This window comes from Nothobranchius furzeri, chromosome 4 (assembly GCF_043380555.1).
Source record: "Nothobranchius furzeri strain GRZ-AD chromosome 4, NfurGRZ-RIMD1, whole genome shotgun sequence".
Lineage (NCBI taxonomy): Eukaryota > Metazoa > Chordata > Actinopteri > Cyprinodontiformes > Nothobranchiidae > Nothobranchius > Nothobranchius furzeri.
In genome coordinates, this window is record NC_091744.1 from 9,296,796 (window position 1) to 9,312,068 (window position 15,273).

General features: G+C 40.8%; 2 protein-coding genes across 2 annotated transcripts in view; one reads left to right on the plus strand and one right to left on the minus strand.

The window, feature by feature from the left end:
- LOC107389764 (nucleolar protein 58) lies at window positions 1–2,283 on the plus strand. Its single transcript, XM_054743640.2, has 2 exons — window positions 1–1,389; window positions 1,646–2,283. The coding sequence occupies exon 2, from the start codon at window positions 1,657–1,659 to the stop codon at window positions 2,116–2,118; it is 462 nt and encodes a 153-aa protein (XP_054599615.1). The 5' UTR covers window positions 1–1,389; window positions 1,646–1,656; the 3' UTR covers window positions 2,119–2,283.
- Window positions 2,123–15,273, minus strand: part of LOC107389755 (lysophosphatidic acid receptor 2) — a 27,776-nt gene continuing 14,625 nt past the window's right edge. Inside the window, exons 3-5 of the mRNA XM_015966094.3 lie at window positions 14,551–15,045; window positions 10,627–10,886; window positions 2,123–3,654 (exon numbers count right to left, since the gene is read on the minus strand). Coding sequence (XP_015821580.1) covers window positions 3,559–3,654; window positions 10,627–10,886; window positions 14,551–15,045 — 851 coding nt within the window. The 3' untranslated portion in view covers window positions 2,123–3,558. The remainder of the gene's footprint in view (window positions 3,655–10,626; window positions 10,887–14,550; window positions 15,046–15,273) is intronic.

The following is a 15,273-nucleotide window of genomic DNA, read 5'->3' on the forward strand; positions in this document are numbered from 1 at the left end:
CCATAGTTCGGTGGCTATTATTTAACTCATTTATATCTTAAAGTAAACGTTTATTTACATCACCATGGTATTTGCTTCTTCTTCTTGCAAACTGACCACACTGGTAAAGCCACGCGTCTCTAAGCTGAAAACAGATCTGTTCTGGAACAATAAAACACATTTTCTGGTAAGAAAGTAAACATTTTCATCACAAATATTTTTTTGCATATATCCATTGTGTTATAGGCACAATTGTTTGACTTGCATCAGCTCAAGCAGTAGTTTCTCTTCTTTGGTTTGGTATCTAGCACAAGTGAAGCTAAATGCTAAAAATGCTAAGCTTAACCTGGCATGGGGTGGGTAACAGATCTGAAAAGTTGTCACAAATTCCCCCTACCATGTTATCATTTTACACTTGTCTCAGATCAACATCATGCCTAGGCATTGGATGCATAAAACAGCCAGCGGTGTCCCAGCAGAAGAAGAAAATAAAAACCATAAGGCCTAAGCTGACGACACTAAAGAGGCAGACTCGTCAGACGACGATGAAAATGTCTGCACTGTGTGCTTGGAGCATTTTGATAACTCACAGCCAAAGGAAGAGTGGATCAGAGTCAGCATTGTGCATTTTGGGCCATGAATCAAAGTGTCTCTGTACATTTATTAGAGTGGATCTTTTTAAGCCTAATAATTTAACTGTTACATCCATCCCCGAGCAGTGTTCCATCTCACCCCGGTACTGCGTTGGGTTGGAACAACATACCTCTAACCTGTGATGATGTGGTAGAAGTCCAAATGCATGCTCTCTGTAGCAGACAAACATGGGTACCACATGATATAAATGGAGCCCTCTACCACAAAGAACCACTTAGCTTCATTTGCTCAAACAAAAGTGTTGCAACCATCCCCGGTCTTCCTGATTGGCTCATTTTTCATGTTCCTTTTATATATAAAAAAAAAATCAGTAAAATTTCATGATAGTTTTTGTGTTTTAGAAATTTCAGAAAACAGTTTAACCACTTTCTCTTTCTGAATGACTAAAATGAATAAATTCCTCGTGTTCTCGCTAAATCCTGCTATTCTGCTGCAGCAGTTCTCATCAGAAACGAATAAACAGATGGTTGCTCAGATTCATTTAAAAGGCAAACACGTTTGGTGACTTTGAGACAACACCAGCCGCCCCAAAGAATGTCCCCGAACCAGTCTGATCATTCAGTTGCTTCTTTCTGAGCTTGTCATGGGGGTGCACACTGACAGAAATAAAAGAAACGGGTGAAAACGTCACATGGTTGGTGTTTCCTGTCAGATACTGAGAAGATCCAGCTAGTTTCGATAAAGGAGCAGTCAGACTTGGGTTTATGCCGAGACGTTGCAGAACGTTTTTGGTCCAGCTTTAAATGAAGTACTGAGGTGAGTAAACATCTTTCTGTGCAACAAGTTTTAAGATGTTTTTACAAGGACTGTGTTGTTAAAGGCATATGATGCTCTGCTTTTAGTTTAATTTGTAATGAATGAAACTACTTGATCAACTGCTTTAAATAGAAAATATGTTAAATGCATGATTCACCCAATACTGGAAAAAAGTACATTTAAACAGCAGAAAATGGATGCAAAGAACAAAAATAAAACTGACTTTTGGTTAAAGGTGTTCATTTCCCTCCTGCAGCTTCATAAGCTATGGGTGGTTCCTCCTTAAAAAAGGTCTTCATTTGGAAGAGGAAGAAGAAAAACAAGTCACCTTTGAACAAAGCCTTCAAGCAGCTGAAGAGGGCGCTACCAAAGAAGAAAACCAAGAGGAAGGGCCTCCTGGAAAAACTCAACCTGAAGAAGGACAAACAGAAAAAATCTGACAAGAAGAAGGCAGCAAAGCGGAAGGGGCTTTCTCTGGGTCTCCTAAGGAAGGAGTCGGCTCCGAGTGCTTCAGATGGGAAGAAGGAAAAAGACAGAGACGGGCTGGGCCGAGTCGGGGAGAAGATAAGAAAGAAACTTTCACTAGAAAATAAAAAAGAGCCGAGTGCTGAAACACAGGCGGGTCCTGAGGCTGTAAACTTGAAGGAAACAGAGAGGAAAACAACCCTAAAGAAGCTGAAACTGATCATCAGGCCCAGCAAAGCAACAGAAATCAAAGCAAACGACTAAAAGATTCTAAAGTACATCAAGTTTTTATTATTGTGAGCTACATCAAGTGGTTTTGCTCAGAAATAAGACGACATTAAATATTAAAGCTACACCTGTTCGATTTTACATGAGCCGACTGCCTGCGCTAACAACTGTGATCAATAAAGTTTTGTATCACACAACTTACAGGTGTTTTTGCAACAGTTCATCTCAAACAAATATACATTCTGTAACTAGCCAAACTAAACATGCCATAGCTGCAAATAAATAAGAAATAAACACTCTGCACAACCCAACAGGGCACTTCTTTCAAAAATAGCAAAAAAATAGTTCATTGTTGTTTATGGTGCACAATAATGTTGAGAATCACATAAAATAGTCATAAAAATATAAAACAAGCAGGAGCTGATGCAAAAAGAAAAATGATTTTAAAAAGCCTCAGGTGTGTTAATGCAACATGTTAGATTGTTGTATTAACTTTACTCGTGATTCTTTGGCTTTCTTCTGTGGCAGCTTATTCAGATGTTTGTTTTATGAAGCTGTGAACGTACTTTCTTCTGTATAGCTACTGAAAAAGTGGAACGGGGAAGTAAAGGGTCAAAGTTCAAACTCCAGACCGCCGAGTATGAAGGGAAACCTTGAAAAAAGCTTTTATCAGAGCGGTAATCTATGAAGACTTCAGTTAAATAATTTAAAATATATATTTAAAAAAAACTAATAAAAAGTTGGCACGGAAGCTGGAGAAGTCAGGATAAAACTAGAGAAAAATTAAAAACGTAATTCGAATGGGGTTACAAAAATCCTAAAACAATCACCAACTTGGGAGGGAGAAACCAAAAAGAATAGGTCTCCGTGCAAAACATAGGCTGCTTGTAAAGACTTAAGACTCTTTACATATTTAAATAAGAAATCCAACTGGTTCTTGTAAGTTCAGCTGCCTTTTGCATCCTTGCAAACATTTATCTACTCATAAAACAACAAGACAAGGGTTAAATCAGATATCTGGAGGCGGAGCCTTTTCGCTCTTCTTTTGCACCTCAAAACATGAATCAACAGGACGAAGCAGATGGAAATCCTTTCTGATCTCACAGATCTAGGATCATGGGCTAAAACAGCTCCAGGATGTAGAATTAGCAATTTAAGAGTAGTTTCATAAGATAATCATGACCTGATGCCACCGCAGGCTCATCTTTAGTCAATTCTTGGTATTTTTATTTCTTCTGCACACTTGTCTGCTAATTCCAGGAGTCTTTCCTCCGTCTAAGTCTCCTTGAGGAAAAATCAGCTGATCATTTGAGTAAAAAAAAAATCCAATCTGTCTTTTCTAGAAAACCTCTGGAACCTTTCACTTTCTTTTGTATAAAACAGCCGCTGTGGGTCAGTTTAACGGTCGAATGCTTGGTGAAGTTTCTCCTTTGATTCATCGACAATCAGCTGTTTGTTCAGGTCTTGAGCTGAACTTTACAGGAAGCCCTCTGACGCTACTGGGTTGTTGTCCGCATCTCGGCGTATGAGAACAGTCCCGTTGTTGTCCCCTTTTTTCCGGACAGTATGGTGCTTCAAGGTGGTGGAGACACAAATCCCAAGATGAGAGTCGGAATGAGTAGAAGGGGAGTGGAGGTATGGAGCAGGCGGGATGCAAAGACAAAAATAAAAATAAAAAAGAGAGTTTGTGTTAGTCAAAATAAAGTCCCAAGCACACAGCAAGGCTAAAACTGAAAGCTATTCAGAGTATTTCAAATACAGTGGCAAAGGGAGTAAAGTTAGATGAGCGAAAAAACAAGCAAACGTAAATTTAGCTTTTTTGTCTACATCATATTTTCTTAAAGACCAAGTTTACTTGTTTGTCGTGTTCTCTGGTATTAACTCCTTGACTGCCATTTGCAATTTTTTACTGTGTGGGTGTCGGAACGACCCCCGCACCTTGAGAAGAAACATCCCAGCTCTAAAGCCGATCTTCATCCGCGTATGTCACACGTCACTAGGGATGGGTACCGAATTCGGTACTTTTTAAGGTACCGACCGAATTCCACAGTACCGACTGAGCACCGATTCAATTCATTTGAAACAGTGCCTCGTTTCGGTACCCGTCCTTCATAACGAGAACTTGCCTAGACAGCTGCGCATGCGCAAGAGCGTTACGTCATCGGTAGGTAAATAAAATGTTTAAGATAACGTTAGCTTGATTTGTTAGCTTCCGCTTCACTAATGGTGCATTCGCTTTCTCCTCGGAACTCTGAAATTCTGACTAGAAGAACATGAATGCGCTCTAACATTTGGCATCACTTTACTAAATGCGATGGGTGATTGGGTGAAGATGAAACCAGTGACAAAGATTTAAGTTTGAGGCATCATCGTTTTAATCTGCTCCAGCAGTTAAATAAACTGTTTAAGATAACGTTAGCTTGATATGTTAGCTTCCTACGCCACCATTGTTATCATCTAATGGTGTGTTCGCTTTCTCCTCGGAAATTCTAACTTTCCAGTAGGAAAAATCAATTGAAAAAGGACGGTAAAAGGAATGAAGATACACAGTAAATTTAGTTCACAGTAAAGATGTTTGCTTCAGTTTAATTATCAGCTTATAAAACTACAAAGACGATGTTAAAATACAAACAGTTGTATGTTATTTATCGTGATATTTATCAAATATGGTTATATATTGAGAAAAATATATATTTAATTATAAAAGAGAATTAAAAATATTAAACACTCAAAAGTATCGAAAATTGGTACCGTTAAGTACCGGTATCGATTTGTAGGTACCGGGAATTAGTACCGGATTGATTCAAATGTCAAAGGTACCCATCCCTACACGTCACATGATCAGGAAGCAGAAAATCCACGTGTTAGGAGATCGTTTTGGGCTGTTGCTGTAAAAAGAGTGAGGCGCGAAACGGAAAAGCTTCTGCCGATCAAAGTTCGACAACGAATTATGAAAGAAAGGATAACGCTCGAAACACACTGATTCTTCCTGATGTAAAAGGTGAGTCTCCTCTTTGTTTTGGTAGTGACTCTTAAAAAAACAGTGAAAATGCTAAAAAAAAAATACGCTGGCAGCGAAAGGCTTTTCTGATCAGGAAACAGCTGGCAGTTAGTGAGTTAATGACTTGAGAGGCTCTGGCACTTCAGTTTCAGGAAGTAAAAGTGAGCCAGAAAAGGGGAGGAGCAAAAGATGGCACGATTGGGAGTCTTATTTAGTGATAATTGGATAGCTCGCCTCTGATTGGTTAACAGCAACGTGACTGTACCACTGACTTCATTTGCTTTGCAACGTCGATGTTTTACCTCCAAAAGTAACACAAGCCTGAATGAGATCTGCCATGTGGTGGAGTTGCTAATGCTAAAGGTTAGCTTCTATCAGCTGGGACATTTTCTGCTGTTTCCTGGGCGCTAAAATCAACATCAGCTCCCCCCTGTAGCGGACAGTGATGGGTGAATGCTAATTTTCAGTGTGATATAGATCTGACTGGCTTTTCTAATCCAAGCGTTTCCTGTCTGTTTTCTATTAGTGTCTAATGCAGGAAATAGAGGCAGAAGACTATTTTAATATTCAGCCTGCATGTTAAACTCAGCGTGACCGATCATATTTAAAAAATAACAAGAAAAACTGATTTCTCAGTGAACTTGGTCTTTAAAGCAAGCAGACAAAACAGACAAATAAACACACGTGTAGCCAAACGGTCCATTAATTTTAATCAGTTATTATACTGTTCGTACAGGAATAAATCCCAAAATAACCCTTAAAATGATACGAAATACAAAAAAATAAAAAATAAATGCTAAATGTTTGACTAAAACGTGACAGGAAATACTGACATGTTGCTTAGTTTGAAATAAAACAAAACAAAACTTTTAAATGATACTGTCACCCATTTAATGGCATATTCTAATCAACATTCTTGCTAAGGGTCTTCTGTTACTGGTTTACTGTCGCCAAGAAAAGCATCACGGTAAACAGTGGCGTGTCAAGATCTTTTAAAATGGGGTGGCCCAGGTGAGGCACAACTTTGTGCATGGGTGGCACCGATGGTTATGCTTTTTTTGTTTTACCCCCAGCCTTTTGTGGACAATGAAAAGCCTATTTAAAGGTAAATTAGTGTGGTGGCACCTGGGGTGGCCAATTAGATTCCAAGGGTGGCATGTGCTACCCCAGGCCACCCCCTGGACACGCCCCTGACAGTAAATTCAAATAGAAACACAGAAAAGATTTTCTGTACTGCCGTTTCCTGATCAAGTTTCACTTTTAAAACTCATGTCAAAAGACAAAAATCCAAAAGCCTGCCCTTTTAAAGCATTCTCACTCAAAAACACCCGTGCAAAAACATAAGAGGCTCGTAACCACTTCTTCTTGTTCTCGTTTGCGTGCATGAGAGGGCGCATGAGTGTGAGAGACAGCACGTGTGGGTATGTGTGTGTATGAGACGTGCCAGAGTAACTAGTCAGAGGAAATGTGGCAAGCAGCGTGACCTGCTCTAATCACCAGAAAGCATCTGGTCTGAAAATGTTTCTATCAGGGCAAAAATGTTACAAAGGGCTTCTTAAGGAGGTCACTCGTTAATGACAGAATAATCTTTCCAGATGGAACATTTCTATTACAGATTATTTCAGTGAGTCATGAAAATGGCACAAAAAATGCAAGGAGTGTCAAGTGAGTGGCAAAGTACATGAGGAATGCATGTATTGGTAACCAAAATATAGATGCAGAGGCGGTTCTAGGGGCTATCCAGGGTGGGCTAACGCCATCCTAACAGCAAGCTTGGCCCCCCTCTAACGTTAGTCTAAAACGGGGGTCCTCAGGAGCATTATAGGCTGCCCTCAGTCCTGCTTTAAAAAGTGGCACAATCATTTTCTGCTGCAAGCTTCTTCTTTTTTGTATCACAGTCTGTGATTAAAAACATGGCTTACAGAGTTGTGAGAACTATAGAGGAACAAATCACACGAGTTATAAAATGAAGAGTGGTGGAAATGAGGCTTGGGTTAGAGCAGCAGAATGGTTTGGTGCCAATAAAGTGTGTTATAGACTGCTTTAAGGATGCTGATCGAGGAGGTCAGAAGGATGTGCACCTTAGACGTTGTACGACATGGTAATGACAGAGAAGTTGTGGTTGCATGAGGATGTCTGGAGTGGCAGAGAAGTATGTTAGAGTGAGACAGCAGTGTCAGTGTCATGGATCTGCTTTATGCCCCATCTTGTTTGCTTTGGTTATGGACAGACTGACAAATGATGTTAGACAAGAGTCTCCACGGACTTTGATGTTTGCAGATGATATGGTGATCTAGAGTGAGAGCTGGGTGCAAGTAGGAGAAGCTAAAGAGGTGGAGATATAGACTGGACAAGAGAGGAATGAACGCAGACTCCATGTGTGTAAAAAGATGGACGCAAGTGGAACGGTGATGTAACAATGTAACGGGAGGTAGAAGTGCAGAAGGTAAAGGACTTTAAGGACTTTGGTCATGTTGTCTGGTTTAGAGAGTGTCCACGAGGACAAGACATGAGCTGCAGAGCTCAAGATGTTGAGGGTCTCTTTGGGAGGGATGACGATGGACAGGATGAGAAATGAGGACATCAGAGACAGCTCATGTGAGATGTTGTGGAGATATAGTCAGAAAGGCCAGACTGAGATGGTTTGGACATGTCCAAAGGACAGAAAATGATTAAAAGGTAGAAGGATGCTGAGGTTGGAGCCACCAACCAGGAGGCTGAGGAAGGCCAACAAGGAAATGTATGGATGGGGGGAAAGAGAAGATGAAGCAGCTGGTGTGAGGGTAGAGGATGCAGAAGATAAGACTAAATGGAGACAGATGATTGGCTGTGGAGACACCTGAAGGGACAAGCCCAAAGAGAAAATATATTTTTATATTACGGTTGCAATGATGTGGATTTGGAAATGATATTGTTAAAAAAAGCCTTAAAATATTTATTATACATCAAGTTTAGCTAAACTCAACCCTATTCTCGTTTAACGGTCAGTATTGTGCACATGCCAACACTTTGAGTATAAACCTGGCAGCTTCACAAAGGTTGGTGACCCCTGGTCTAGAACCTTCCCTGTATAAATGCCCAAAGACGCTGGATGGAGTCATGTCAGCAGCAGCAAAAACAGCTGCAGCAACAAGCCGTGTGTGTGTGTGTGTGTGTGTGTGTGTGTGTGTGTGTGTGTGTGTGTGTGTGTGTGTGTGTGTGTGTGTGTGTGTGTGTGTGCGCATTTCCAGCTAGAGTGCTAACCTCACAGCGCCACAGAAAAAAAAGCCCATCTAGACTTCCTATGTACACAGACCACTAGGTGACAAGTTTACACCAACAAAAATAAAAACTTAAAGACAAAACAGGTTTTCACTGACCCAAAAAACCTAAAATCTAGGGTTCCTAAATCTTCACAAAAAAAAAACCCTGAGCTTCACAAATAAAACCAAAAGCACACAGCTAGGCTAAAACTGAAAGCTAGAATCCGAATGAAATGATTGAGGCACGTTAAGGTTATGTGCTTTTTTAACTAACAACTTTTTTAACCAACTAGAAATTTTGCTTTATTGTGTTGCTGTAAATTCAAATAAAGTTAACATTTCTGTGTATTTCAACTTAAAGCTGCCCATTTAACTTAAAGGGATTCTAGGCAGTTTTGCTTGCTTTTAGCGCCCCCTAGAGTCCATTATTAATTATCTGTGCTCAAAACAAAATGAAACTTATCTCCTCGTGGTGCGTTGGTCTTTTTAACGCCTTAATCTAAAAGCTGAAGTGTTTCCTCGTTCATTCATCACTAAATTAAACAAATCAGCTGTGTTCATGACTGCAATGCCACGTATGTAAGCTCAATTTTTTTCTAAGCCCAAAGCCTTGTTTATGCCTCTGCGTCAGCTCCACAATGGAGAGACACACACGCCTCGATGGAGACATTTTGCTCTCGGACTTCTCCGTCTCCTGGGGAGAGTTGCAAAGCAATTCCCCGCCAGAACAACAGAGGACGTAGCGCTGTTCTGGGGTATCCCGTCATGTATCTGGTCCAAGATAGTGTGTTTATATTGTGTTGTGTTTCAGATACTTTTGTAACAGGGACAAATTTGTGCCTCATTGCCCTCGCCACCTCTAAACCCACGTTTCAATCCACAAATAAAATGCTTGCTTTTTACTCCAGTCATGGGGGAATAAAACGTTCATATTTTTAGAGTTTCTCCACGAGGTATTCTTCAAGCTGCTCCATGTCTGCCGCTAGATATCTTTGACTCACTCTATGTTTTTGAGGGCGCAATGGCGGTGCTGTTGACAAATGCGGCATCCTGACCAATCACAAGCTTGCATTCTCCGTCTCGTTGGATGGATGTTTAGAAACGTGGGCTCGACTCCGTCTGTCTGGCCTGCTGGAGAGCCATCGCAAGGACAGATAATGGCGTTGCGTGTCTCTGCACCGACGCAGAAGCATTAACTAGGCTTAACAGGAACTAGACTGACACTCTGAAGTTGCAAATGCCATTTTCTGGCCACAGGGGGCGGTGGGGGTCTAAGTGATGTTTCATTAACCCTATAAAGGGTGATTTTAGCACATACTGGATCAAGAAAATGATTTGTAAATATGAAAAAGTTACAAAGTATTCCTATAATATAAAACTTAGCTCAAAATGAAAAGGTATGAAAATGTTTTTTTTTTTTTGTTATTTTCTAAAATCTACAAAATATTTCAGGACATGTGATTTAAAAAAAATGCATGTCATCACCTTGCAAAAACATCCTCAAAAATAAAAAATATAACACCATCAAGGTGTTACGAGTGAGCTGGGAGGATCAAGTTACCAGACAGCTTTGCTACGCTTAAGTTGTGGAAATGCTATGAAGAAACAAACGGCTCACTTCAGAAGTATAACCCCTCTGATTAACTAAATTAAATGTGAGCTCTTTCTAAAATCCTACACGGCCTGATTAGTTTGCTTTAAAAAAAATCTGAATCCGGATACAAAATATTTAACGCCAAAAAGAAATCAGTTAAACCCAACGAATAACCAAAGTTCAAGCTAAGTAACCTTAGCCTAGTGAACTAGACCAAATTCTTGCTTTGCAAAGTTTGGTCTAGGCATGCTCCATTGGAACCTCAGCAGCTCCTACCAGGACTCTGGCTAGCCAATCACAGCTCTCTAGAGGGGTTTCAAACACATAAAGAGCTGTGATTGGTCCATAATGGTGGGCCAATCATAGTGCTCTATCTGCTCAGTGAACAAATCACAGAGCTTTATCCGCTTTGTGGGCCAATCAGGGCACTCTATATGCCTGGTGGGTGGGATGATGCAACAGAGGGAAACAAGAGTATGTCACATTCATTGTCCAGTGGAACGCGGAGATCATTTGAAAGACAACGGTAAAACCCGCCCCACAACCGAGAGCCGTCAATGGAGCATGGCCAGACTAAATAATACATTTATTTAGTCTGGCTTGCCAGGCTAAAGTAACCTGGCTTCTTACTGATGAAACAGTCTTTATTGTGGGAGGGCTTTTTGAGTTTGAGTGCTGTCTTCAGCTCCGTTGCTTTTGGACAGTACCTCTGTCTCAGTGTAGGCAAATGGAGCTTCGGATTTGCCGTTCTGATTGTTGCCCCTCTTGCACAGGCAGCACAGGACTCTCTCGAAGGTCTTCCTCATGTCGGAGTCCCTGAAGCAGTAGACGATGGGGTTGACAAAAGAGTTGCACTCGGCCAGCACCAGGCAGTACTTCTCCAGTGTCAACACCACGATCTTATCAAAATTCAGACCGTCGAGCAGCAGCACGACGAGGCCAGGCGTCCAGCAGACGACAAACAGCCCTGTCCAGGAAGATCACAGACACAAAATAAGCCAAATTAATATTAAAAAACCAACAATATTAAAAAGTAGGGATGTAAGAAATATCAATATGGCAACACATTGTGATATTTTCCTTCAACATATCGATATTCAAAAGCCGTGTATCAAATTTTTGGAAGAATTTACATGCAAACATTTGTGTATTTTCTTTTCTTTTGGTGTAATTCAAACGCCGTCCGCTAGTTGGCAGCAGTGTGCAATGGATTCTGTTTCTACCATTGAAATGTAAATCTCTTTATTATGGTTCAGAAACCTCACGTTACACATGTTATGTATCAGTTTGAATTTTCCTACAATAAATTCAGTCCAAAATAAATAAATCGCTAATATCATTTGGCTGAATGTATCGCAATATATTGCGATGTGTCGTATCCTCTCCCCTGTATCGTGATGCGTAACGTATTGCAAGAATCACCAATACACATCCCTATTAAAAAGAGATGGAGGAAAAGGAATGAACTGTAAATTCCTTCAAGTGGATGCATAAAACATACAGAACCGGTTAGCTTGTGGAATGGTTTAGTCTATTTGATCAGGTTTTATTTTCATAACACTTGATTAGGCATCTCAGGAATGCACACACTTGAAATAAGCTGAGCACTAATATACGCACACAAACAAACTGAGTGCAGAAATGGTAAAAATATGTGAAAACACCCTCCAACACTTAAAGACCATCGTGCTTTCCTCAAACCCCATAAAGTGGACACAACCTGAATTTAAACAATAAAAAGTGTTCTCTAGCTACAGTTTGAGAAACGGTCAAGATGTCCTCACTTTGAACAACAAACAAATAAGTAAATAAAACTCATTTGTAAGTTCGAGAACTAATAAGGAAGAACTGGATCGCACACACACCCCTACACACTCTGCTCTCCATACACAGCTGAAGATGTTTTCAGTTACAGCTCAAATGTATGCAACTCCGTGTCAGGACACGTTCAAGGCTTCTTCCCTCAACCTCCTTAAAAGACAAGAAGCCTGGCTGCTGACCGAGGGAACAAAGGCGTGCAACATTTTAGAAAAAAGTTTCAGGAATTTAACTTCGTTTATAATGTGTGAGGAAAAGGCAAAGGGAGGCTGGCAACAACAGAAGTGTGAGGTTAGATTAGAAGAAAAATAAAGAGGGAGGTTAAAAAAAAGTGGCAGAAATGGATCTGTGCTTAGAAGAGGAAGAAAAGTGCTGGTCCAACAAGTAGACAAGCAGCAAATTGTCTAGATTTTTCTCCTGTTCCTAGTGATATCTATGGAAGTTGTTTTTTAAATACTGTCAATAATACATAAGTGTTACATAATGACTATAGTTATGCATGAGAAACCAGTTACACCAGTGATCACAGCTCGCTGTTAAAGAGTTACAGAACAAAGTGTGTGGGAAGTTTAAAGCTGTGTTTGGAACAGTTCAGGTGAGGTTTCATGGTTTCCTGTCACGTTAGAAACTAGAACAAGAACGTGGACAGGAACAAGACAACCTGCAGTTAGAGAACAACCTCAAGAGCATCTGCTGCGCTGTCTACATGTTGTTATTGAAGTGGTGAGAAAACGTTGACAAGTAAATTATTAAAATTCCAGCAAACAGCTGTGTGAGTTGGTTGGTTAAGAGCTCAGGTGGTAATTTTGTTTAATTTACAGATTTCTTAGAGAAAAAATTTCTGGCTTACAAACATTAATGACTGGAAAACCATGGGAGTCTTTAGATGCAGTCTTCCTAAAGCAATGTCTTCATTTGTTTATTCTATTATTTATGTACATTTAGAGCTAACTTGACAAGCGAATCAACTGTGTTCCTTATAAGTACCTGGAGCCCGTCTCTTCCCACCTTGCCTGAGTCAAACAGAAACAGTATAAAAAGTGAGATCTGCCAATAACTTGACTGCCTGACTCACCCGACGTTCCATAGTCAGTGGGCACTAGGACTGGGCGATGAATACAAAACGTATCGTTATTGAAATTTCTGACTTTGACAGATATCATTTTTCTAACAAATTTGAATAAAAAAAAAAAAGAAAAGATGCGTGGCGGTTGGCGACGTTCATGTCCCTTTAAGAAGTGGTACCGCCTCGAGTCACATGACTAGTGGATACTTTTGTTTTTGCGCATACATGTAGTTGTTGTTCATTTATCGTTATCGGGGTGAACTCAATATATTGTGATATTGATTTTAGGCCATGTCGCCCAGGTTAAATCAATTTTTTTTCCTCAAGGCACATTCAATGAATTAATTTTAAGACGCCACAAAATGCAACATCTTCTCCGGATGTCCCAGGTAGAAATAAACATAAACATCCACAGACCTGGTATATTAAGTCCAAGAGCAGGGATCTCGAACTCCGGTCCTCAAGCACTGTTTAGTTGTTTACCTGCACTGCGATGGACTGGCACTCTGTCCAGGGTGTACCCCGCCTGATTGCCCGTTGACCGCTGGAGATAGGCACCAGCCCCCCCACGACCCTATGTGAACAATCAGGTTCAGAAAATGGATGGATGGATGTTTACCTGCTCAAACACCTTATTTTAATCGGCAGGTGATTAACAGGCCGATTCAACCATTGAATCAAGTGTGTTTGAGCAGGGAATAACCTAAAACACGGTGGACTGAGGTCCTCAAGGACCGGAGTAGTACAACCCAGTCCAAGAAAGTCCAGCACATTTACTTGGGAGTTTGACAAGATGAAGATGTCAAACTTAATCAGGCAATCTATCACAAAATCTTTGCAAATCAATGCATTCTCTAAATGTAAAATCTGTTTAGATTTATTGACGGAGGTAGATTAGTTCAAACTTTCTTCACTTTGTCGGTTTTTCGACCATCTACTCCACTATACGGAAATCCAAAGTCCAAACCAAAACCTGCAATGGAAAACATCAATGACTCTTCCAGTCAAATATTTCAAAGCGGCTTCAAAATGTGCTACCTTTGAAGAAGTACAATGTCTGAAGTCTCCAGACAGACTGGTGAGCCAATGAAAGAGTGCAGCAGAATAAGGCTACAAGGGGGTTTGATATTTGGTCAGGAAATACAAGCTAGGTATTCATCCCACCAGGGAATCATCTCACTGATCCCATATTTATTCTGCATTGGGAAAATGGCCCAAAATATGCCATCAGTATCATGAAGACAAATGGCATACAGGAATGGCCTTTTTCCATTACTCGGTGAAGCTCGACTTGGCGCATCTCTAAACAGTTCGGGTGGTGTTCCATTAGAACTGAGGAAAGGCTTGGGTTTATCACAGTGGGGAAGCCCCCAAAGTTAGCAAAGAAGTGCTAGGTAATCTGTCTGTGACAATAGAGAAGCAGAAGGTGATTTGTGCAGGATTGAAACCCCTAAAGAGAGCTGTGATTGGCCAGCCAAAATGCTGCTAAGGGCTGCGGAGGTTCCAGTGGAGCGTTCCTAGACCAAACTTTGCAAAGCAAGAATTTGGTCTAGTTCACTAGGCTAGGTATTGCTAGCATACATCCACAGATGATTAGTGATCTCCAATGATCTTCTAATGCTGGGAATAAACAACCTGCTTAGCCATTTAAAATGATCTGGGAACAGATTTTCACACAAATACTGACTGGTATACAAGTCTCAAAATTAGGTCAAATATTTGGAGCATGCATGTAATTCTCCCTCACCTAGAATCATTGAAACGGTCTTCATCAGGTTCATCACAGTCTCTCTGTATCTGTTCTGGCTTGTGTGTTGAGACATCTGCCTGTTCTTGTGCCGCACATAGAAAAAGATCCGCATGTAGACGGCCACCATGATGGAGAAGGTCAGCAAGTTGAGAACAGCCCAGAAAATCAGGTAGCTGCGGCTGTACATTGGTGCCATGGTAGAGCATGTTTCCAGGTTGCACAGGCAGTTCCATCCCATGTTGGGAATCAGGCCCATGCCGATGGACACCACCCAGATCAACAAGATGATAAGGAAAACCCGGCGTATGCTCATTGAGCTGTGCAGCTGCATGTTGAATATGGTCTGGTGACGCTCCACAGCCACCGCCAGAAGATTGAGGACCGAGGCTGTGAGGCTGGTGTCAATCAGACCCTGACGCACAAACCACTGGACTATAGTCAGCTTTATGGTCCAGGGCCCAGTATGAAACATCAAGTAGAGATAGGAGACACCTAAGGAGAGAATACAGGAAAGTTTTATAAGAATTTGAAAAGTGGGACAAATAGTCATAAATGATGCTGGATGAAATTCTAGGAAAACATGAGATGTACATGCTAAAACTATGAAACATGCTTCTGACAGTAAGAATTTTATTAAAATCTATCACAAGGTAGTAACAGGTGGATAAGCTTGCTGGGTTTGTCCTGGACTCTCACTACGGAGAATAAGAACAGAAAACC

Bases quoted from the DNA above. Each gene is read 5' to 3' on its own strand.
- LOC107389764 (XM_054743640.2), top strand. From the start codon at position 1,657: ATGGGTGGTTCCTCCTTAAAAAAGGTCTTCATTTGGAAGAGGAAGAAG.